The following is a 24970-nucleotide window of genomic DNA, read 5'->3' as shown; positions in this document are numbered from 1 at the left end:
TCACAAAGTTCCAAAAAGAATGATTTATTGCCTTTGCAAATAGAAAAGGCCTTAGTTGTTTGTTTAAAGAATATGTATATTTCAAATTAGTGGCTACTGTAAATTAGTTTATGATTATACACTCACCTAAAGGATTATTAGGAACACCTGTTCAATTTCTCATTAATCCAATTATCTAATCAACCAATCACATGGCATTTGCTTCAATACATTTAGGGGTGTGGTCCTGGTCAAGACAATCTCCTGAAATCCAAACTGAATGTCAGAATGGGAAAGAAAGGTGATTTAAGCAATTTTGAGCGTGGCATGGTTGTTGGTGCCAGACGGGCCAATCTGAGTATTTCACAGTCTGCTCAGTTACTGAGATTTTCACGCACAACCATTTCTAGGGTTTACAAAGAATGGTGTGAAAAGGTAAAAACATCCACTATGCGGCAGTCCTGTGGGCGAAAATGCCTTGTTGATGCTAGAGGTCAAAGGAGAATGGGCCGATTCAAGCTGATAGAAGAGCAACTTTGACTGCAGCAAAGCATTTGTGAGGCCACAACACGCACAACCTTGAGGCGGATGGGCTACAACAGCAGAAGACCCCACCGGGTACCACTCATCTCCACTACAAATAGGAAAAAGAGGCTACAATTTGCACAAGCTCACCAAAATTGGACAGTTGAAGACTGGAAGAATGTTGCCTGGTCTGATGAGTCTCGATTTCTGTTGAGACATTCAAATGGTAGAGTCAGAATTTGGCGTAAACAGAATGAGAACATGGATCCATCATGCCTTGTTACCACTGTGCAGGCTGGTGGTGGTGGTGTAATGGTTTGGGGGATGTTTTCTTGGCACACTTTAGGCCCCTTAGTGCCAATTGGGCATCGTTTAAATGCCACGGCCTACCTGAGCATTGTTTCTGACCATGTCCATCCCTTTATGACCACCATGTACCCATCCTCTGATGGCTACTTCCAGCAGGATAAGGCACCATGTCACAAAGCTCGAATCATTTGAAATTGGTTTCTTGAACATGACAATGAGTTCACTGTACTGAAATGGCCCCCACAGTCACCAGATCTCAACCCAATAGAGCATCTTTGGGATGTGGTGGAACGGGAGCTTCGTGCCCTGGATGTGCATCCCACAAATCTCCATCAACTGCAAGATGCTATCCTATCAATTTGGGCCAACATTTCTAAAGAATGCTTTCAGCACCTTGTTGAATCAATGCCACATAGAATTAAGGCATTTCTGAAGGCGAAAGGGGGTCAAACACAGTATTAGTATGATGTTCCTAATAATCCTTTAGGTGAGTGTACACAGTATGAGCTTCCAGACATGGACATGTTTTGCTACAACTGCTGTAATGTAATGTATTTATTAATGCACATGATTGACCAACAAAATATGACATACTTTGGGCCTGACAATCAGAAACACAATCTTCATCTAGGCTATATATTTGTATTTTTTATCCAAAGATGCACATGTTGAAACAGACCACATTCACTGAGTGTGCGGGACCCGGAGGCTGAAAGATTAATGTTTGGTTACACTAAATAGGAGATTGATTCTCAGCACCGTTAATAGAAGCATGGAAAAGAAATACAGTATTCGGCCTGTAAGAGGGCACTTTTATTTCCCTTATACTGTGCAGTTCATAAGCATTTGGACTGTGACGCAACTTTTGTTTTTGCCCTGTACTCCAGTACATGGAATTTGCAAAGAAACAATGACTTTGAGGTGAAAGTGCAGACTCTCAGATTTAATTTTAAGGTTCTTACATTAACAAATGACAGTGCCTCTATGATGGGACAGTGCCTCTGGGATGGCAGACCGGGGTGGTGTTCCCTCTTTTTACGAAGGGGGACCGGAGGGTGTGTTCCAACTATAGGGGGGATCACACTTCTCAGCCTCCCCGGGAAAGTCTATGCCAGGGTACTGGAGAGGAGAATACGGCCGATAGTAGAACCTCGGATTCAGGAAGAACAGTGTGGTTTTCGTCCGGGCCGTAGAACACTGGACCAGCTCTATACCCTCTACGGGGTGCCGGAGGGTTCATGGGAGTTTGCCCAACCAATCCACATGTATTTTGTGGATTTGGAGAAGGCATTCGACTGTGTCCCTCGCGGCATCCTGTGGAGAGTTCTTTGGGAATATGGGGTCCTGGGTCCTTTGCTAAGGGCTGTCAGGTCCCTGTACGACCGAAGCAGGAGCTTGGTCCGCATTGCCGGCAGTAAGTCAGACTTGTTCCCAGTGCATGTTGGACTCCGGCAGGGCTGCCCTTTGTCGCCGGTTCTGTTCGTAATTTTTATGGACAGAATTTCTAGGCGCAGCCAGGGGCCGGAGGGTGTCAGGTTTGGGGACCACATGATTTTGTCTCTGCTCTTTGCGGATGATGTTGTCGTTTTGGCCCCTTCAAACCAGGACCTTCAGCATGCACTGGGACGGTTTGCAGCCGAGTGTGAAGTGGTGGGAATGAGAATCAGTACCTCCAAATCCGAGGCCATGGTCCTCTGTCGGAAAAGGGTGGCTTGCCCACTTCAGGTTGGTGGAGAGTGCCTGCCTCAAGTGGAGGAGTTTAAGTATCTAGGGGTCTTGTTCGCGAGTGAGGGAAGGATGGAACGGGAGATTGACAGACGGATCGGTGCAGTTTCTGCAGTAATGCGGTCGATGTATTGATCTGTCGTAGTGAAGAAAGAGCTGAGCCGCAAGGCGAAGCTCTCGATTTACCGGTCAATCTACGTTCCTACTCTCACCTATGGTCATGAGCTTTGGGTCATAACCGAAAGGAGAAGATCCCAGATACAGGCGGCCGAAATGAGCTTTCTCCGCAGGGTGGCTGGGCGATCCCTTAGAGATCACCTGGGAGGTCACCTGGGAGGAGCTCAGAGTAGAGGGGTCAGCTGAGATGGCTTGGGCATCTTTTTCGGATGCCTCCGGAACGCCTTCCTGGGAAGGTGTTCCGGTCCCGTCCCACCGGGAGGAGACCCCGGGGAAGACCTAGGACACGCTGGAGGGACTATGTCTCCCGGCTGGCCTGGGAATGCCTCGGTGTCCCCCCGGAAGAGCTGGATGAAGTGTCTAGGGAGAGGGAAGTCTGGGCATCTCTGCTTAGACTGCTGCCCCCGCGACCCGGCCCCGGATAAGCGGTAGAAGATGATGATGACATTAACAAATGGTGAATCATATTACAGTCTCCCCCATTTTAGGGGAACCAAAAGTAATTGAACAATGAACATATTCTTAAATTAAGTCATCATATTTAGTACTTGGTTGAGCAGGTACTTTAGATAATTCAGATTAATTTATTTTTAAATAATTTTTCAAGCTCAAAGTTCAGTATCTGTAGTTTCCTTATCGAGATTTGTCAGCTTCAGGCTGTGACATTAATGACGCAAGTTTGTACCACTTGATAATACTGTGGCTACTACCAGCTCATCGCCCCCTACAGTCCCTAAGCAATATTGACGCTTTCCAACTTGTTTTAGTTTTTAGAATGAGTGGGAAGCATGTTGGTTTTCACTTGTTTTAATTATATTAGCAACCGAAACTAAGAAGCATGCTGCGCACTTCAAAAGAGACGGCTGTGAAGCCAAATGTACAAATACATTTGTTACCCTTAAATGGGGGGGTCTATGGACAATACTGCTGCTTCAAATTAAAGCTGACAATCTGTACTTTAACCTCATTGTCATTGTTTTGAGCACTGAAGATGGCTACAATACAGACCTAGCAGAAAATTGCCAGGAAAGTTGCCCAGCATCTGGTTATGTCCATGGCTAGCAGAATTCAGGCAGTCATCGAATGAAAAGGATTTTCAACCAAGTAATAAATATGATGACTTTATTTAACATTATGTTAATTTGTCCAATTACTTTAATTCCCTAAAATGGGGGTTCTTTGTTAAAAGGTCTGTAATTCCTACATGATTCACAGTTTATGGTTGTAAATGCCCTCAAATTAAAGCTGAAAGTCTGCAATTAAGTCATGGTTTAATTCCATATTCGAAGTGCTGGAATACAGCGTCAAAACAACAAAACTTGTATAAATGTCAAAATATGTATGGACTGCACTATTACCCCCCCCCCCCCCAGATATATATTTTTTAATCATGCATGATTCTGTGAATTCCCACCAATATAGGTAGACAGGCTTTTACATTTTCATTCATTCATTATTAATTATGTATTTTGAGGATTTGTTAAAGGGTAGCCCCTCCTGTCAGGCCGTGAGGTCAAACCACACCTGTGGTTTGCAGCCAGATCTGTATCAGATAGGGCGTAGTGCTATGCACTCTGTCCGTGGGAAAGATGGCAGGTCAGTTGGAAAGTTGTAAGAAGACAGTGCTGTGTCAGCAGGTTGCCATGGAGATTCAGTCATGTCATTGTGCCTGTCCGGGTGCTGCCTGTGTGCCAGGCGTACGCTCGCATCACATTCCTGGAACACCCCACAACAACCTCCTTACGGGAGGACATTTACCGTAACCATGTACTTTCATCCACCTTAGCACATGTAATCAGGGAGTGTTGAGGCTTTGAACACCTTCCTACGAATATCCAGTACCGGTAAAACGTTTGGACAGACCTACTCATTGATGGGTATTTCTTTATTTCCACATTGTAGAATAATAGTGAAGACATCAAATCTATGAAATAACACAGGGAATAATCTAGTAACCAAAAAAGTTTTAAATTAATCAAGTTACGTTTATATTTTAGATTCTTTTAATTATTCACCCCTTATTCACGCCTCAATAACTCCCAATATGCTAACCACTTGGCTGCTTTTCCTTCACTCTGCGGTCTAACTGATTATAAACCATTTCAAAGCCAGGTCATCTGATGCAGCACCTTCTCTTTCCTTCTTGGTCAAATAACCATTACACAGCCTGGAGGTGTTTTGGGTAATTTTCCTGTTGTCCGCTGTCCTGTCCACTAATCACAAACCACATGGGATGGCGTATCGCACAGTATTACAATACTGTGTCGTAACCATGCCGGTTGAGTGTGCCTTGATTTCTAAATACATTCCAGACAGTGTTACCAGAAAAGCAGCATCACACCTCCTCCTCCATGCTTCCCGGTGGGAACCACACATGCAGAGATCTTCCGTTCACCCACTCTGAGTCTCACAAAGACATGGCAGTTGGAACCAAAAATCTGCAATTTGGACTGATCAAACCAAAGGACAGATATTTATTGGTCTAATGACCATTTCTCATGTGTCTGAGCCCAAGCAAGTATTTTGTTATTATTGGTGTCTTTCAGTCGTTGTTTTGCAGCAATTCAACCATAAAGGCATTATTCACGTAGTCTCCTCTGAACAGTTGATGTGAAGATGTGAAAGTGACTTGAACTCTGTGAAGCATTTATTTGGGTTGCAATCTGAGGTGCAGGTAATTACACATTTCTGAGTCTGGTAACTCAAATGAACTTATCCTCTGCATCAAAGGGAACTCTGGGTCTTCCTTTCCTGTGACGGTCCTCATGAGAGCCAGTTACATCATAGCACTTGATGGTTTTAGCGACTGCATTTGAAGAAAATATTTTTTTTTTCAGCCTGACTTGCCTTCAAGTCTTTAAGTAATGAACAGTCGTTTCTCTTTACTTATTTGAGCAGTTTTTGTCATAATATAGACTACTGTATACCCACCCTAACTAACTAAGAAGGAAATTAATTCCAACAATTAACTTTTAACATACCTGTTAATTTAAATGCTTTTCAGGTGACAACCTCATGAAGCTGGTTGAGAGAATGCGGAGTGTTTCAAGCTATCATCAAGTCAAAGGGTTGCTAGTTTCAAGAGTCTACAATACAACATGTATTTTGAACTATTTAACACAGTTTTTGGTTGCTACATGATTTCATGTGCCATTTCATAGTTTTGATGTCTTCACTATTATTTTTACAATGTGGAAAATTGTAAACCTAATGAAAAATCCTTGAATGAGTATGTGTGTCCAGACTTTCGACTGCTACTGTATATACCCAGAATGTGTTGATTTTTGAATGGGGCTACGCCGTGATTACAAATTTGTAAACTGAGTTAACTGAGGGCCAGGGACATTAGGTGGTAAACGGTGTGGAATCTGTGCATTAACAATTACAATATGAATGTACGTTTCATTGGAAGTGAATGTGCCTACATAATGAGAACAACAGAAACATCTCTGTTTAGATTCTCTCTGTAGGTTGCGCTCTGATAACCACAGGAATGTTTACATTGACCATTTGGCTTGGAAATCGGAACTTGGCTAGGTAGAAACCCCCTTAATGTATAGGCTAGCTGGCAACTAACATTACAGTGAGAAAATAATGGAACATTCACCGAATGACATCTGTGCTGCAATTTTCCAATAAACTTGAGCAAACTTCTCCCTCGATTTGATACAGATTCTACATTATTTGACCACTATACGTAACGGCCGATTTCTAACAACGGGGTGTGCTATTGGGCTTTATTGAGGCGCGAGCAGCTGCAGAACACCGGTGTGTGATGCGAATCAGCTATCGACTGATCTTCATTGTCCCCTGGCCCAGCAGATCAATGGGAACGGACTGTGTTTACAGTCCTAGTACCGTCCTAGTCTTGTCTCTGGATGGGCTGGCCTGACCATCTGCATGCTTGAGGACTCTGCAGCATTTCCTCTCACAGTAGGTCATTCATAGGCATATTTAGTTTTTTTACCCCCCTTTCTTGATGTGGGCTTGGAAACAGGGAGAACTATTCATCGGTTTTCAGATTCTTTAGTTTTTCACACTTTGTCTCAGATCTGAAACCTCACCACCGTTGTGTGGCTTTTCAAGCAGGCCTTAAGACATCTTCAGCAGGCCTAGACTTACTCCTAGACTGTGGAAATAATAATAGATTATTTTGTAAAGTACTGTGCAAAAGTTATAGTCCACAATACCTTTTTTTATTTTTTTGTGTATTTGAACAGTATGTGCTGTTTTGTGTTTATTCCTATTTTATGTGTTTTAATGAGCAAATAAACACTGCCCAGAAAATATCTGGAAAAGAAAGCACACATTTAAGATTATTTTTTATGAGGAAAAGACCTTTACAAATATTTCCCATTTAAGTCACTAGACAATTTCGGATTACTGCACTTACATTTCTCGCTTTTTAAGTGCTTCCCGAATGGTACTAAAATACACACCGAGCACTACTTTTGACCAAGGCTCCTTTTACGGAAGTAGCGTGCAAGATGACTGTGTTTATCACCTATTTGCGGCCCTCATTTGGAATGCAAACCAATCTGGATACTGTGTTGAGTCCCGCCCAGTATTGTCTGCTATTATGTGCATGTTGTCTGAAAGCCATCCCCTCCCTGTGGGCTCTGCTGTCTGTACTCTACATAGTCTTCTGCTGCTGTGTCTGCACTCTCCCCTATTGCATAACTGGTGCAAACAAGCCAAAATAGTTATCCTGCTCAAAGAGAAGAAGGGATTACGCTCTGGACAGGGACCCGTGTCCACACAATCTGGGCCTCAGCGTATTTAGTTGCCCGTGAGTCAGGGGAAAGACCCATTGGTGCATGGGATGATGTCATACTGAGCGGTATTGCCTTATCCAGGTAGACTGCAGGGGTAGTTATTTCCATGATTGAAAAGCAACATTGGCGTATTTGTGGTCAATCTTTAATGTAGAAATCTGTTTTGTAATAAGTTGTCTTGCTGAACAGCTGACAATACGGAGGTCTGGGGAGGTAGTCAGTGTCACTCAGGTGCCTTTACGTTATTAGTGCTTGTCTTTTCTCTATTGCTAATTTATATGAAAAAATGATATTTTGGGGCTTTATTTGATATTGGGGAAAGATAGAGAGTTCACTTAATGAGAAACGAGCCACATTTGAACCCACACTGTAGCAGTACATGTCCACAGGAGGGCAGCGGCACAGATTACCGGACTGACAATATACAGCTGTGGCGAACAGCTGTAGAATCGTTTAAAGATCTCCTTAAACAGAAATGACCTCCTATTTATCCAAGCAGACAGGCGATCTCTTAAACTCCCCTGTAGCGTAAATTTACATCACTTCACCTTGGTGGAAAATTCTGTGAAACAAAGACTGCGTCAACATATTAACTGGAGCAAGCATTTGGTCTCCACATTTGATAATCCTAAGAAACGGCAGACATTTCTACAGCATTCCTGTATTGTGTTCGCTCAGTGCCAAAAATAGGTTGGACTTCTCATTCCTTAAAGTCAGTTTCATCTATGCAATGACAATCAGTGTATTAAAATAAATCCAGTTTAATCAGACTTCACACCTCTATGGGCGACGGTCACCTTGGACGGATGTGGCCTTCTCGTCTGGAGATTGTCCCCACTGGGTTTGTCCTGTTAGAGACATGCAGATTTCCTGATGGCGTCCCGGAACAGAGCATAACAGTACCTTTGAACTTGAACTAGCCTGTGTTTTCTCGACACACAGTTGGTTTTTGATACCTCATCTCACTTAGCAAGCGGTAAAAATTAGGGCCACTTCCCAACTGACACCGTATTCCTTATAGTTCACTGCTGTCGTTGAAAGTGGTGCACTGTGTAGAGAATAGTGTGCCATTTGGGATGCAGGCATTGTCAATGTTTTTGTACTCATTTGTTATTCATTCACATGATTGTATTGTTCTGATGCCTCCCATCGGCCTCTGTTCCTTATTTAGCCGTCATGTATGTGATGGGAGCCTTGGGGCCTGCAGCAGGCTACCTGCTTGGAGGGGTTCTCATCGGCTTCTACGTCGACCCCAAGACGGTTGTCAACATCGACCAGAGCGACCCCCGCTTCATTGGCAACTGGTAACGTCCTGGACTTTTCACAGAACACTAAAGTATGACATTGATTTAATACGGACGTCATAAATGTACCTTTTGGCCTGTCAACCATTAGGAAGAGATTAGAGTGCGCTTTGCTGTCGCATTGTTCAGGGAGATGACATTGTTCAGCATGGAACTTCACTCTGACAGTCACACAGTATGTGGGCTGCGGATGCAGGGTAGCCACGGGCCCTGAACAGAGATGAAGTTGCGCGTTGCCGTTCAATGCTCTTAGGTGTTGCTGAAATCGACTTGCTGTTTACTTTCTGCACCATTTCTAAATTCGTACATAAGCTAAGTCTGTCCGCCTGCTCTCTCAGGTGGAGTGGCTTCCTGCTCTGTGCCGTGGCAATGCTTCTGGTCATCTTCCCCATGTTCGCCTTCCCCAAGAAGCTGCCTCCCCGAAACAACAGGAAGAAGAAGAAGAAGAGGAGGAAAATGATCAGCCTGGACAATGTGTCCAGCGACGACGACATAACCAAGGAGAAGACCAGTGGCAAGAGCAAGACGGTGACATCGTCCATGGGCTTTGGCAAGGACATTAAAGGTATTGGCACAGAGAGACATCCCTAATGGAGCCCTACTCGCTGTGCAGTGCACTGTCTTGGAACAAGTACACTACGTAGCTAGCAGGGGGCACTTTGGGATGCTTATTTTAGAATGTTAGTAGCACTATTAATTTCATTTTGCAGAATGTTTTTATTAGCATACTAAAACTCCAGAATTGAGTTGGACAGCGCTTTTTGATTCAGTACATGATGGGAGGAAGGAGGTTGCCTAAATATGAATTATTTCAAAGGAAATACTGAAATGACTAAAAGTCTTGTTTATATGTTACAATTTAGTCAGCTTTGTTTTTAAGATGAAATCCTGCATGTTTAGACCATCTCTTGCTTCCGTCACGTGCACCATCCTAAAGCGTTGCCAACAACAGTAGACCTGTTGTCCTTAGTTATTGTGGACTAATAAAAATTAAAAAGACTAAAATGACTAAAAAGCTACCAACATGAATGCTGGTGGTTGTTGTGGCTGTTCATGCAAAGCATGTGGCTTGATGATGCCCCACACAGCTAAATATATTGTACAGCTACAATATATTTAGCTGTGGAAAGGTTTTAAAGGGTTTCGAAATGTAGTTCATATAAAGGTAATGTTGATAGGAATATTATATTTGACGTAATCCCGTTTGGCCTGCCTGTCACCATAGTGTTGTGATATTACTGGTCTGTGTGTTTCTGCTTGTCTTTATCAATGTTTCTCTAATGATACTATCGACAGTGATTAGCAGCCATGGTCGAAGGTGATGGCAACACAATGTGAATAATCTATTTAACATGGTCTATTCACTATCTGACTTTCCTACGGGGTCAACACATGTTGTATGTGGTAGTTAGACCCAATGAATGTAATGCAACAGAACTGTGTAGATTCTAGAATGAATGTGTTTTTCCCCCCTGCTCTCTAATTTCAGCTCATCATGGACACAGCGCATCAGACACTCTGTGTGGCTTATGGTTTTAAATGGGACTTGTTGGCCTATGAACTCCCAACGCCTAGGCTACATTTCCTTGTCAGTCCTCGATTTGATGAAATGAAACGTTTCACTTCTACCCAAATAAGTCTAATATTGTCGAGGTGTTAATTAGTGTCTTTGATTGAATTGTGCGGTGAGCATAAACCCCCGCAAGCAGCACTTTTAATAAAACCCCAATAACCCCCGGCCCCAGAAAAACAATTATAAAAAATAAATAAATGTACAAACCCATCTGGACAGGTTGATGGGACAATGTGTCACTCCAGACATCGCTCAACCCTGGCCTGTGATGCTGATTTTGCTAACGTGTTATGTTGTTTCCATCTATATTTATCTCCCTTTCTCCCTCTCTCTGCGTAGAGCTGCCTAAGGCTGCCGTGAGGATCCTGAGTAATGTCACCTTCCTGTTTGTGAGCCTGTCCTACACGGCAGAGAGTGCCATCGTCACCGCCTTCATCACCTTCATCCCCAAGTTCATCGAGTCGCAGTTCGGCATCCCGGCGTCCAGCGCCAGCATCTACACAGGTTAATAAATGCACACCAGTAACTATTAAATGGAAATGTTCACCTCTACTCTGAAACTGAATAACCTTACAGCAGTTTAACCAAAGAGGTCAGTTAGAGCCGTCACATTCCTCAAAAGCCCCATACTAAGGGACCCTTCCTTGACAGTGGTCTGTAGCTTTAAGATTACACAAGATTAAATGTTAGTGTGGCCGTAGCGAGCTTAATACTCTGTACTTGACCATGTCCCAAGTGCCCCTTTTATTTAAAGAGCAGTGTTTTGTATTATTCATGGATTGTGGCTGGGCTTCCACACTTACCACTGAACATTACCCCCTACCGCTCTTCTAAAATGCGGTCTTTTTTGGATGCTGTGAATGTGAACAAAATTCTGATGTAGAATTGCAGCATGTAATATTTTTCACCTATTTATTTTCTTCTTTTCTTCGTGATGACCAATTCACGATAATGGCCTTTCCTTCATCGCAGTAACTTCCATCGGGTTCAAAAGAGTCGAAGATCGGGACATGTGTCCTCCGACGTACATCATGCCAAGCCGCTCCGGCCCTTATCACACTGCTTGCCAAACCAGGAAGTATTCGCTGGAACCTACTGTACGCTTCTCGAGGAGAGCTCATTTTCTGTTGAACAAACACTACAACTGTGCTCGCAGACATCTGATTTGCTACAAGGAGTCGCTATAGTTCAACTAAGCAATGCCGCCCCGTCCAACATCCACCCCAGACAATTTGCGCCAGCCTCTGACGGACCTCTGGGCTCCGTTGGAATATTTACTCCTAGCCTCAATGCTAAACTGTGTGGAAGTTACCACACCCGCTTTTGACTAATTGCTTACAAATACCACGGCTGTCAATACTCAAGATTCAGAGAAGCTGTATAGCACGGGTATCGCATCACTTGTTACGGCTGTAATTGTGTTGGTAAAGCAATATGGCATGTCCGGGCTTTCTGGTATATTGGCAATTTACCACAGCTTAGCCATGTGTCCAGGCATCTCTTAGTGATGGTACAGTGGGGCAAAAAAGTATTTAGTCAGCCACCAATTGTGCAAGTTCTCCCACTTAAAAAGATGAGAGAGGCCTGTAATTTTCATCATAATTACACTTCAACTATGAGAGACCAAATGAGAAAAAAATATCCAGAAAATCACATTGTAGGATTTATTATGAATTAATTGGTAAATTCCTCGGTAAAATAAGTATTTGGTCACCTACAAACAAGCAAGATTTATGGCTCTCACAGACCTGTAACTTCTTCTTTAAGAGGCTCCTCTGTCCTCCACTCGTTACCTGTATTAAAGGCACCTGTTTGAACTTAATCAGTATAAAAGACACCTGTCCACAACCTCAAACAGTCACACTCCAAACTTCACTATGGCCAAGACCAAAGAGCTGTCAAAGGCCACCAGAAACAAAATTGTTTCTGGTGTCAGGCTGGGAAGACTGAATCTGCAATAGGTAAGCAGCTTGGTGTGAGGAAATCAACTGTGGGAGCAATTATAAGAAAATGGAAGACATACAAGACCACTGATAATCTCCCTCGTTCCTGGGCTCCACGCAAGATCTCACCCTGTGGGGTCAAAATGATCACAAGAACGGTGAGCAAAAATCCCAGAACCACACGGGGGGACCTAGTGAATGACCTGCAGAGAGCTGGGACCAAAGTAACAAAGGCTACCATCAGTAACACACTACGCCGCCAGGGACTCAAATCCTGCAGTGCCAGACGTGTCCCCCTGCTTAAGCCAGTACATGTCCAGGCCCGTCTGAGGTATGCTAGAGAGCATTTGAATGGTCCAGAAGAGGATTGGGAGAATGTGTCATATGGTCAGTTTTTTGGTAAAAACTCAACTCGTCGTGTTTGGAGGAGAAAGAATGCTGAGTTGCATCCAAACAACACCATACCTACTGTGAAGCGCAGGGGGGTGGAAACATCATGCTTTGGGGCTGTTTTTATGCAAAGGAACCAGGACGACTGAGCCGTGTAAAGGAAAGAATGAATGGGGCCATGTATCGTGAGATTTTGAGTGAAAACCTCCTTCCATCAGCAAGGGCATTGAAGATGAAACGTGGCTGGGTCTTTCAGCATGACAATGATCCCAAACACACCGCCCGGGCAACGAAGGAGTGGCTTCGTAAGAAGCATTTCAAGGTCTTGGAGTGGCCTAGCCAGTCACCAGATCTCAACCCCATAGAAAATCGTTGGTGGGAGTTGAAAGTTTGTGTTGTCCAGCAACAGCCCCAAAACATCACTGCTCTAGAGGAGATCTGCATGGAGGAATGGGCCACAATACCAGCAACAGTGTGTGAAAACCTTGTGAAGACTTACAGAAAACGTTTGACCTCTGTCATTGCCAACAAAGGGTATATAACAAAGTATTGAGATGAACTTTTGTTATTGACCAAATACTTTTTTCCCACCATAATTTACCAATAAATTCATAAAAAATCCTACAATGTGATTTTCTGGATTTTTTTCCCTTTCATAGTTGAAGTGTACCTATGATGAAAATTACAGGCCTCTCATCTTTTTAAGTGGAAGAACTTGCACAATTGGTGGCTGACCTAATCCTTTTTTGCCCCACTGTATTTCCTCCATTATCCCCCTTGTGTCTAATTGCTGAAATTGAAGTGTATAGATTTCCCCTCACATCGCTACCACTTAAGTTCCCCATCTAATATTCCTCTTTATGTCCCAGGCGTTATCATCGTGCCCAGCGCTGGGGTGGGGATCGTTCTGGGGGGCTACATCATCAAGAAGCTGAAGCTGGGAGCCCGGGAGTCGGCCAAGCTGGCCATGATCTGCAGTGGCGTGTCTCTGCTGTGTTTCTCTACACTCTTCATCGTGGGCTGTGAGAGCATCAACCTGGGAGGCATTAACATACCCTACACCACCGGGTAACAAGACCCTGTCCTCTTTCTGTCCTCTTTACCTCCCTCCCACCTTTCTGGCTTTATTTCTATCTCTGTCTCTGCCCTCTGTCTCTCTGTTCTAAGCAACATCTTTCCATGTTTCTCTCATCCCCAAAAAACATTTAGTTCAGTATGCTCGTGCAAATAAGTCTCCAATACCCCTATGTGATAGAGTTAGTTGAGTGAATTGTAGAAGTGTGCTTTTTTCCATGTTAATGGGGAGTGTCTGCCATGTTGAATAGTAAATGTCACCTCAGCACACATCAACAGTGTTTGGCTGGATTCCAATCAGCGCCCTTTTCCCATTGTAGCACATAGCTTTTGCACGTTGTCCATAGGGCTTTGGTCAAAAGTAAGGTACTATATACGAAATAGGGTGCCATTGTGGATACAGCTACTGTTCCATCGTTTATAGTTGTAATGCCCCTGTTCTGGGTAATGGGTTTGGACGCAACTAATATCAGTTTATATGTGCCCGTTGAATAGCAGCGTGGTAGGACCTAACATTATGTTTAATCAGTGTTAAGAGGGATTACGTTGCGATAGAGGGAAATAGCCTGAGGGTTTTTAGCTCTGTTCAACCCTTCTCCTCCTCTTTACCCAGGCCCACCCTGACAATGACCCATCGTAACCTGACAGGCGGGTGTAATGTCAACTGTGGCTGTAAGATCCACGAGTACGCTCCCGTCTGTGGCTCGGACGGCATCACCTACTTCAACCCCTGCCTGGCCGGCTGCCGCAGCGTGGGCAACGACAGCACCGGGGTGAGTGTCTCCTTCACCACAGGATGACGTTCTGGTCATTTCTCCATCGGCAGTCTAAAGACAACCACAGATCGCGTTCTGTTTGCTTCAAGTTGTTTGTCCAACCCGAGACACTGAAGCACAGAGGTATTAAAACTTCTCCTCAGGGTCCCCCATGTGTTTGATCTAGTCCGATGCAAGCACACCTGATTAGATTTGTCAGCAAATCATCAAGCCCTTGATTAGTGAATCATGTGTGCCTGTTGAGGGCAATGAGGAAATTGTGAAATGTCTGGGGTTCCCTGAGGAGGCCTAGGCCTTATAAACGAAATACCCACTGACAGTTCCGCAAAACTGTCTGAATTCATTAAGAGGGATCTAGAAATGTAGATTTGGCATTTTGGGGGTCACAGGTGGTGAACTGGTGTTTTGAACACCCAGTAATGGATTTAAGATTTACAATGAAAATAAAGACAAATAGAAAATGTTTTCTTTTGCCCAAGATAACTGCTAATAAATGTGTTTTGTAGCCATTGGTGATCTTGCTGCCCTTTTCTAGTAGAGGTTTATCCACTTTTTCTGCAGCAAACTGCTCAAATTCTTGAATAATTTTTATTGGATAGGAATTTTTGCTACACTACTAAAATGTGAAATTTGAATGTGATTCAGACCTGGACTCAGTACCACAGGCAGCAAAACACAGCAGTATCATACCTTCATCACAGTTGATTGTAGACAGCGTGGTCATTCCTTCTAACATTTCATTTGTTCATAGAAAGAAACCCCACAACAGAAGAAACCTAGGACCATCTCAGAATCACACCTGCACAAGCTGAAATGCTGGAGGGACATTTTCTGTTGATCAATAAAACCAAATTTGGACAGATTAAGTGTTCAGTGAAAATAATATCCTCCCAACAATAAAATATTGTGCGATTTTATAAGGCTTGCTATGCTAGATCTGCTACGTGTGCAAGACAACATGAAATATGCGTTTTAGAGGCCAATGTCCAACCCAGTGTCCAAACACTTGGCCTCCATTGAAGATTGGTAGTCTTTCAGCAAGAAAACAACCATAAACACATCAAACCTGGAATGGCTCAGAATAGATTGCGGGTTGTTTTAAAGGCAAGTGAAGAGTTCAGCTCTGAATCACATCCATGACATATGGCTAGAGCTTGAATCGGGGGTTTGTTGACATTAAATAATTTGAGCAGTTTGCCACTGATATCTGGGCCAATACACCAGTAGAGCCCCCCAGCAAGTTCATAGATTTAGATTTAGAAAGTATTTTTTACAGGTTATATCAAGACATGTCATTCTGTATGAGCAATCGGGTGCACCATGGTTCGACCGGGAATCATGGGAAGCACCATGAAATCTTTGGCCAGTCTCACCCTGGGCCATAATGTGACTTGACCAGGAAACACTATTAGACCAGGAAACTACTAGTTATAGCTTACTGATCACTGTACAGCCATTGAATAAGTCAATTTACAGTGTACCAAACAAATCGCTTGCATTGGTTCAAAGGGCTGCCCCTCACCAGCACATGTTCACGCCAATTGTTGGTTCCATGCTGAAACTGATCCGTCGTGTTCCCTCAGATCCGGAACTACTCGGACTGTGCCTGTGTCCAGAGCAGGCAGGTCATCACGCCGTCCTCTAACGGCCCAGGCAACCAGCTGCAGCTGGTCATCGTCAAGACCTATCTGAACGAGAACGGCTATGCCGTGTCAGGGAAGTGTGACCGCACCTGCAGCACACTCATCCCCTTCCTCGTCTTCCTCTTCATAGTCACTCTCATCACTGCCTGCGCACAGCCGTCCGCCATCATCGTCACACTCAGGTACGGACTCTGGGAAAAACAGAAAACAGAGTCAGTGGTGGTATTATGTATTTTAAGCAAGTGATATTTTTTTTTTAAATAAGGCTCCTACACAAACATTTATTTTATGTACATGTGTTTTATTTACGCAGGTTTCTGCACCTATTAAGCGTGTAGCATTTTATCTCTGCAATGGCTGTAATGACAGCAGCTTTATACAGTCTAGTCTGCTATGCTACATGTCGCTCTTGCATGAGTAAACACTAACATTTATTTATAGCCCATTTGAGTGTTTGAATGCAACTTTTTAAATCTGTAATTACAAATTAATGTACATTTTCTAATAGGCATACAATTTTGTAGGACAGGACCTCATGATGCAAACCTCCATAAAGCTAGTTCAGCTTTAATCAGTCATGTTGTTGTGTCTGTGTGGAGACTAACGGGGCGGGTTTCCTATCTTTACAAAATAACTCTTATGAACAAATACAAGGTTGCTGCTGTTTGACAGGGTTTTCATCTTCTCCAAGGCCAGGTTTTTTTTATGCGGGTTTGATTAGAAAACCTCGGGTCCAATCATAGCCCATATTTTATCTTCTTACAACAGATGAGTCAGGTCATAACTAACACATTACACAGTAGGGCCGAACAATTAATCGAAATATAATCGCAATTGCGATATTGACAATTCGAAAAGGGCAATATCCAAATCGCCAACTTACGTGATTTTCAGCTCCAAAAAAGGTGAATGATATGCACTTCACGTGAGGTATCGGGCATGCACTGTATGTCCATAATAGTTTTTCCTCCTGGGTGCTGTGGATATTTTTGAAGATTACTTAAATACCTGGACTAATTTTGTTTAAATACTTGATGGTTTTTCAATGTTAGTTTGAGTTAACACTGATTATAAAAAAAAAGTCGGCTTCAATGTCATTCCCTACAAACAAACTTAATATGGGAGAAAATAAACCTCAAGGGTTGAGTATATTTTGCCTAACCAGCTATGGCAACGGCACAAACAGAGCAAACACAGCAAACGTCATTGCGTTAAACGAGCTGTTAATGAATAGTTCAACACAACCTGCACCTTCAAATTGGTAATAAGTGTAAAATAGAAAACACTGAGCCTTAACTCACCTTTATTCAGTTTAATAGCACATTACGTTGTTTACAACCATGTTTGAAAATCACAAATCATCACTGTAATTGCAATATTTGTCAAAGCAATTGTTATTCATTATTTTATCCAAAAATCGTGCAGACCTGTTACAGAGTTTTACCAGGTTAAATGACCAGATCAGGAAAAACTACTGGATCTGTAGTTTTTCCCAGAATTATCAGCTGTTTTGTTATTCAGGAACAATCCAAAGCTTTATTCCTACACCATTCCTTCCAGTAACTGTATTATTCAGAATTTCCTATCGGACTTTCTAGACCTTCCCCGTACCTGATTTTAGGCCTTCACCAGCAGAACCTTGTCAGAAAATCTTAGGCCCTCGGGTGAACCCTGATTGTACATGAATAAATTTTTTTAAATTATTTCCTAATTAACTGCCAATTACCAAGTATTTGTAAGAGACTATAGCCTATAAGTCCTGCTCAGGCATCACCTGTCAAAACTATTTTAGTAGGACCAATACACCACTAAAGCATTGCAACAAGCTTATCCATTTAGATTAATGAAAACAAATGTGCGGGTTCGCCATGGTTGGACTGGAAAGCATGGAAACCGCAAGATTTTGACCCTGTGCCATCATGTGACTTGCCCACGAAACACTTTTAGACCAGGAAATGGTAATAAACCAGGAAACTACTAGTTATAGCTTACTGATCACTCTACTGACAAAGACAAAGTTTATGTTTATAGTATAGTGTTTCCTGGTTGAGTTACTGCCTTTGACTGTAAAAAGGTACACTATATGACCAAAAGAATGTGGACACTCGACCATCACACCTATATGAGATTGTTGGACATCCCATTCCAGAACCATGGGCATTGATATGGAGTTCCACCCCCCCATTTGCAGCTATAAAAGCTGCCACTCTTCTGGGAAGGCTTTCCACAATATTTTGGAGTGGCTCTTCAAATTCAGCCAAAACAGCATTTGTGAGGTCAGGCGCTGATGTTGGATGAGAAGGCCTAGCTTTGTCATTGTAGAAGCCTAGGGAGCATCATAGAAGCCTAGGGAGCATCATAGAAGCCTAGGGAGCATCATAGAAGCCTAGGGAGCATCATAGAAGCCTAGGGAGCATCATAGGAGCCTAGGGGCATCATAAAAGCCTAGAGGGCGTCATTGAAGCCTAGAGGGCGTCATTGAAGCCTAGAGGGCGTCATTGAAGCCTAGAGGGCGTCATTGAAGCCTAGGGGGCGTCATTGAAGCCTAGGGGGCGTCATTGAAGCCTAGGGGGCGTCATTGAAGCCTAGGGGGCGTCATTGAAGCCTAGGGGGCGTCATTGAAGCCTAGGGGGCGTCATTGAAGCCTAGGGGGCGTCATTGAAGCCTAGGGGGCGTCATTGAAGCCTAGGGGGCGTCATAGGAGCCTAGGGGGCGTCATAGGAGCCTAGGGGGCGTCATAGAAGCCTAGGGGGCGTCATAGAAGCCTAGGGGGCGTCATAGGAGCCTAGGGGGCGTCATAGGAGCCTAGGGAGCATCATAGGAGCCTATTGGGCATCGTTGCAGTCTAGGGGGCAGCAGCCACAATTGAAGATGCAGTTTCAGAAGAAAAAAAAAAGAATATTGTGGGAAAGTCATCAAGATTGAAGCAAAAAAGGCTTCATGTTTAATGAATCTAGAATATGAAGGTGTCACTTTTTGATTTGAAGTATGAAATAAAATGAACTTTTCCACAATATTTTTTTTTTTATAGATGCACCTGTATTTGCCTGTGCTCTTTCACAGAGAGGTGGACCCCTCCCCATCATTACTTCTGAAAGACTCCTTTGGTTGCTCTTTTTATACCCAATCATGTTACTGACCAGTTGCCAATTAACCTAATTAGTTGTTAGATGTTCCACCAGGATATTTTCTTTAGCATTACACAACTTTTCTAGTCTTTATTTGCCCCTGTCCCAACTTTTTTTTAAATGTGTTGCTGGCATCAAATTCTAAGTGGGCATGTATTTTTCAAGAAACAATAAAATATTTCAGTTTCAACATTTGATATGTTGTCTATGGTCATGGTCATGAGCTTTGGGTCATGACCGAAGGGACAAGATCCCGGATACAGGTGGCCGAAATGAGCTTTCTCCGCAGGGTGGCTGGGCGATCCCTTAGAGATATGGTGAGAAGCTCGGTCACCTGGGAGGAGCTCAGAGTAGAGCCGCTGCTCCTCCACATCGAGAGGGGTCAGCTGAGGTGGCTTGGGCATCTGTTTCGGATGCCTCCGGAACGCCTTCCCGGGAAGGTGTTTCCAGTCCCGTCCGTGACCCGGCCCCGGATAAGCGGAAGAGGATGGATGGATATGTTGTCTTTGTACTATTTTCTATTGAATATAGGGTTTAAATGATTTGAACATCATCGCATTCTGTTTTTCTTTACATTTTACACACAAGCGCCCCAACTTTTTTAGAAACGAGGTTGTATGTTAATATGTTTAATTTATATGTTAATTGTAGAACTTCTGCCCTTGTGTTCTTTTTGTGCAGGCTTGCAAACTAGGATTTAAAGAAAAACAAGCACTTTTGTAATTGTTAGCATAATTCTTTGTCTTTGTCTTCGCCATGTTCTCTACATCCTTGACTCTTGTAGGTCTGTAGACGAACAGGAGAGACCCTTTGCTCTGGGAATGCAGTTTGTTCTCCTCAGGACCCTTGGTGAGTAAGGCAGCTTGGCTGCCCTGGGAAATGCAGAGAGTTCAATAGGGAGGGGATCTTTTCAGTTTGTGACAGTTTATGTCCTGAATGCTGCACAACCATTTGTAGTGCTACTGGGCTCAGGTCAAAAGTAGCACTCTGTATAGGGATGTATGTATGTATGTATGTATATACACTCACCTAAAGGATTATTAGGAAGACCTGTTCAATTTCTCATTAATGCAATTATCTAATCAACCAATCACATGGCAGTTGCTTCAATGCATTTAGGGGTGTGGTCCTGGTCAAGACAATCTCCTGAACTCCAAACTGAATGTCAGAATGAGAAAGAAAGGTGATTTAAGCAATTTTGAGCGTGGCATGGTTGTTGGTGCCAGACGGGCCGGTCTGAGTATTTCACAATCTGCTCAGTTACTGGGATTTTCACGCACAACCATTTCTAGGGTTTACAAAGAATGGTGTGAAAAGGGAAAAAAATCCAGTATGCGGCAGTCCTGTGGGAGAAAATGCCTTGTTGATGTTAGAGGTCAGAGGAGAATGGGCCGACTGATTCAAGCTGATAGAAGAGCAACTTTGACTGAAATAACCACTTTTTAAAAACCGAGGTATGCGGCAAAGCATTTGTGAAGCCACAACACGCACAACCTTGAGGCGGGTGGGCTACAACAGCAGAAGACCCCACCGGGTACCACTCATCTCCACTACAAATAGGAAAAAGAGGCTACAATTTGCACGAGCTCACCAAAATTTGACAGTTGAAGACTTGAAGAATGTTGCCTGGTCTGATGAGTCTTGATTTCTGTTGAGACATTCAGATGGTAGAGTCAGAATTTGGCGTAAACAGAATGAGAACGTGGATCCATCATGCCTTGTTACCACTGTGCAGGCTGGTGGTGGTGGTGTAATGGTTTGGGGGATGTTTTCTTGGCACACTTTAGGCCCCTTAGTGCCAATTGGGCATCATTTAAATGCCACGGCCTACCTGAGCATTGTTTCTGACCATGTCCATCCCTTTATGACCACCATGTACCCATCCTCTGATGGCTACTTCCAGCAGGATAATGCACCATGTCACAAAGCTTGAATCATTTGAAATTGGTTTCTTGAACATGACAATGAGTTCACTGTACTGAAATGGCCCCCACAGTCACCAGATCTCAACCCAATAGAGCATCTTTGGGATGTGGTGGAACGGGAGCTTCGTGCCCTGGATGTGCATCCCACAAATCTCCATAATCTGCACCTTGTTGAATCAATGCCATGTAGAATTAAGGCAGTTCTGAACGCGAAAGGGGTCAAACACAGTATTAGTATGGTGTTCCTAATAATCCTTTAGGTGAGTGTATGTGTATATGTGTGTGTGTGTGTGTGTGTGTGTGTGTGTGTGTCTTTACAAATAAAAAGTTACTACCTAAATAAATGGATTTAGTGTGACTTTCAGGTGCCTAAGACTTTAGCATAGTACTGTATACCCTCCTCTCCTGGCTACCTGACAGTGTGCTTTTTCAACAGACACCACCTTTGTTCCAGGTTATAATTATGTTTCTTATCTTTCCAGCTTACATTCCTACGCCCATCTACTTCGGGGCGGTGATTGACACCACCTGCATGCTGTGGCAGCAGGACTGCGGCATCCACGGCTCCTGCTGGGAGTACGACGTCACGTCCTTCCGCTTTGTGTATTTCGGCCTGGCCGCCAGCCTAAAGTTCGTGGGCTTCGTCTTCATCTTCCTCACCTGGTACTCCATCAAGTACAAGGAGGAGCGCCTGGAGCGCTGGCTGCGTCACCTCTCGCCCATGGATACGGTCAGCGACCTCATCTGCCACGCTGGGGGCCACAAGGGGCACGCCCGCACACGCTCCTGTCCCGTGAACATACCGCGCAACGAGCCTCTCATCATCCCCGTCCTCAACCGTGGCCTGAGCAGTCAGAGCTGCCCGGGTAACAGCCTGAAGAGCCTCAAGTCTGTGACCCCGCCGGCCCCTCGCCCTCCCGCTCGCTCTCTGGAGCAGGTGTCGGCCCGCGTCTGAGGGGGCCCAGCCCGTCCCGCCAGCCTCCGTCTCTCCGGTGCGTGCCTTTCTCACTTCCGGTTCTCTCTCCTGTAAAGTAACCGCTCACGCACAAACGCGCGCACCCACCGATCGGAACTGGACATCCCCGGGCGGGCAGCAGGTATATGGAAAACACTGGAATGGATACCTCAGCTTAGCTATTCTCCCCTTCACCTAGTAGGGTTGTGTGCTCTTCATTTTAGTTATTTTTGCAATCATGGGAGTGAAAGACTGTAATGCAGGTACAGGTGACACGGTGCTTAGGTGAAAATGATATGAAATAACACTTGGTTTCTCAGTTTTAGTGTTAGGGCCTCGGCAGGATGGGGTGACTGCGGTAAGCGTATTGGTTGGCAAGCAAAAACCGAATCCTGTTCTATGCATGGTCTGTTTATTGCAATTTATAGAGAATTTTCCCCCTATTCCCTTAAAAAAATTCCCAGTGAGAACCTTACTTTTAAAAGTTAATACTCGATTTACTCACACCCAAAAGATTTAGTATTGGTCTATTATATTAAAATTGAAATCCACTTAGAATTCTGTTTCAAACTGACCATTTCAAAAAAATAAATAACGGGCCAGTCAAAAGCCTACAGGACAATGAGCTGGCTAACATAATGGCCTTCATATGAACAAACAGAAATGTTATATAACTGGTATACATCCACACTGTGCTTAATGCAAACATGTTCGAAGGGAAACTATTCATAGGAATTATGGATCAAATGTAGAAATTACAGATCATGTTTCACAGAAATCTACAAACACTGGGTGGTAACTTCAAAGTAGCGGATTATATACAGTGTGGATTGGGGCCCATTTGGTACATATATCATTTGAACTAACCAGAGTGGACTTGGCCAGCTCCACATGCGCTTCACATGATCAGCCAATCCACACAAACCAACCACTCTTGCATTACTTAGTTAGGTAGATAGTAGTTTAGGAACCTTTATATAACAGGTTTTCACCTAACCTTGGTTGGTGAAAACTAAGTGTCCGTGTCTTGCAGTTTAGTTTAGTCTGTATCTCACCGACCATGGGTAAAAGGTATGGCTGTGTCAATTTAATAGATTTACCAGCAGGGGCGCTTTTCTCATGTACTTCATAACCGAGCCAAATAGCAATTACCGGTATTCTCTCGTAATTATTATAAAGTCTAACTCCTCACTTAGTTTAACATACAGCATGTACTACTGATCCACTGTCAACGTGATGTCAATCATGGCTGCTGAGTCTTCTCTTTTTTTCCTCTTGGTGAAGTTATATCACGGTACATTTCCCCTTCAGTTAGGAACTCACATCAGCGGACTAATTGCTTAACCAGTGCTCTAGCTCACACGGTGGGGTCCTTAACTCTTCAGAGTAGGAATGCTGATTTAGGATATGTTTTATTACTTCTGTAGGATTACATGGATGGGGTGGGGAGGTGTTGTGTACTGAAGTCAGCACTCCTTTTGGGAGACGTGTGATAAATATGAAGAGCTGGCTGGGCAACAAGGTTGTTGAAACATTCAAGGAGTTCATGAATGTAACATGCAATAAGTTCGTATTGTTGTTGGAAGGCGTAAATGAAGCTCTGGTGTAATCTCAAACGAAACAACAATGGAATGGTGGAAGAATCTTACTTTTCTGTGTATTTTAGCACTTATGTTGGTGGGGAAAGTATGCTTTTCTATGTACCTATGTGGATTTGAACAGATAGAACAGCAATTACAAGATTCTGGCTGTTGGTTAAAACTTAAAGGTATAAATCACAGCGGTGGTTTGTATGGCTTTTGGAATATTATGTTGGGGTTAGATGTGAATGGTACCATAGCTCTTTATAAACTGAATGATTGAAGTGATTTATTTTTTAATTATTAAACTGACATGGTCATCTAGAATAACATTGCAATGTATCTACCAATTGTAGTGACAGACAAATGCTGCATGTAATAATTGTCCGTACTCCGTGAAAGAAACACTTATTAAAGCATAGAAATCACAACTTTTAGTCAAACATTCCATTTCATGTCAAAGAAAAGTCAAATACATGAGCATTCCGGGGCAAATGAATCACAGTTCCAGCTACTAGCTTCTAGCTAGCATTTTGCCTCAAGTATTCTCTTTAGTCTTCTTGAATCTAATGTTAACAAAAGGCTACAGTGTCATGTTTCTCCGTGCCTACTTTTCCTACTAATTAATTGCAGTTGAAATTGATCACTACATAACTAGTTATTTAACCTTAATGCCATTTTTATTTGGTGTTACAAATAATAAAATAAATGTTGCTCATTCTGAACATCTCTTGACTTAACTACAAGTAATGAAACTAAATGATAAGGCTGACTTTGGATTGTGAAGAGTTTGGCTTTAGAATTGTTTGTTCATTCTACAGTACCAGAATGTTCACTGCAGATTTCTGGTAGTCTTTTGATCCTCAAAACCTATGTTCTCTTGGAAACATGAGTGAGGAATTCTCTCTCTTTACCTTCTGTTTAGTGCTGTCGTCAGTCATTGTATGTGGCATCAGACAGGGACTTTGATGCTACCATATGCACTATTTCAGGTAGATTGTAGATGTTTTTTCCCTTTTTTTATCCGTATTGTATTTATTTCAAATCAAATGACAGTGTTAAATGACCAGCTAATGCCTCAGCTGTATGGTCAACATCATAAGAAGGAAATGTACTGTAGATTATTTGTGAACACACTGTTTGGAAATGCCTTGGATACTTGACCTCTGTCAATAAAAATGGTGTAAAA

The 24970-nt window shown here is 43.3% G+C and overlaps 1 protein-coding gene across 3 annotated transcripts in view; it reads left to right on the top strand.

Annotated features, from left to right (window-relative positions):
* The window catches only part of LOC105018377 (solute carrier organic anion transporter family member 5A1), a 27463-nt gene extending 2493 nt beyond the window's left edge, over positions 1-24970 (top strand). For all 3 annotated transcript variants that reach the window (XM_029118284.2, XM_029118286.2, XM_010883749.4), the window contains 8 exons: positions 8662-8794; positions 9133-9359; positions 10707-10871; positions 13570-13768; positions 14388-14547; positions 16134-16375; positions 20106-20170; positions 21729-24970. In XM_029118284.2, coding sequence (XP_028974117.1) covers positions 8662-8794; positions 9133-9359; positions 10707-10871; positions 13570-13768; positions 14388-14547; positions 16134-16375; positions 20106-20170; positions 21729-22201 — 1664 coding nt within the window. In that variant the 3' untranslated portion in view covers positions 22202-24970. The remainder of the gene's footprint in view (positions 1-8661; positions 8795-9132; positions 9360-10706; positions 10872-13569; positions 13769-14387; positions 14548-16133; positions 16376-20105; positions 20171-21728) is intronic.

The sequence above is a fragment of the Esox lucius genome, chromosome 3 (genome assembly GCF_011004845.1).
Source record: "Esox lucius isolate fEsoLuc1 chromosome 3, fEsoLuc1.pri, whole genome shotgun sequence".
Taxonomy (NCBI): Eukaryota; Metazoa; Chordata; class Actinopteri; order Esociformes; family Esocidae; genus Esox; species Esox lucius.
This window is presented reverse-complemented; position numbering and strand designations above follow the sequence as displayed.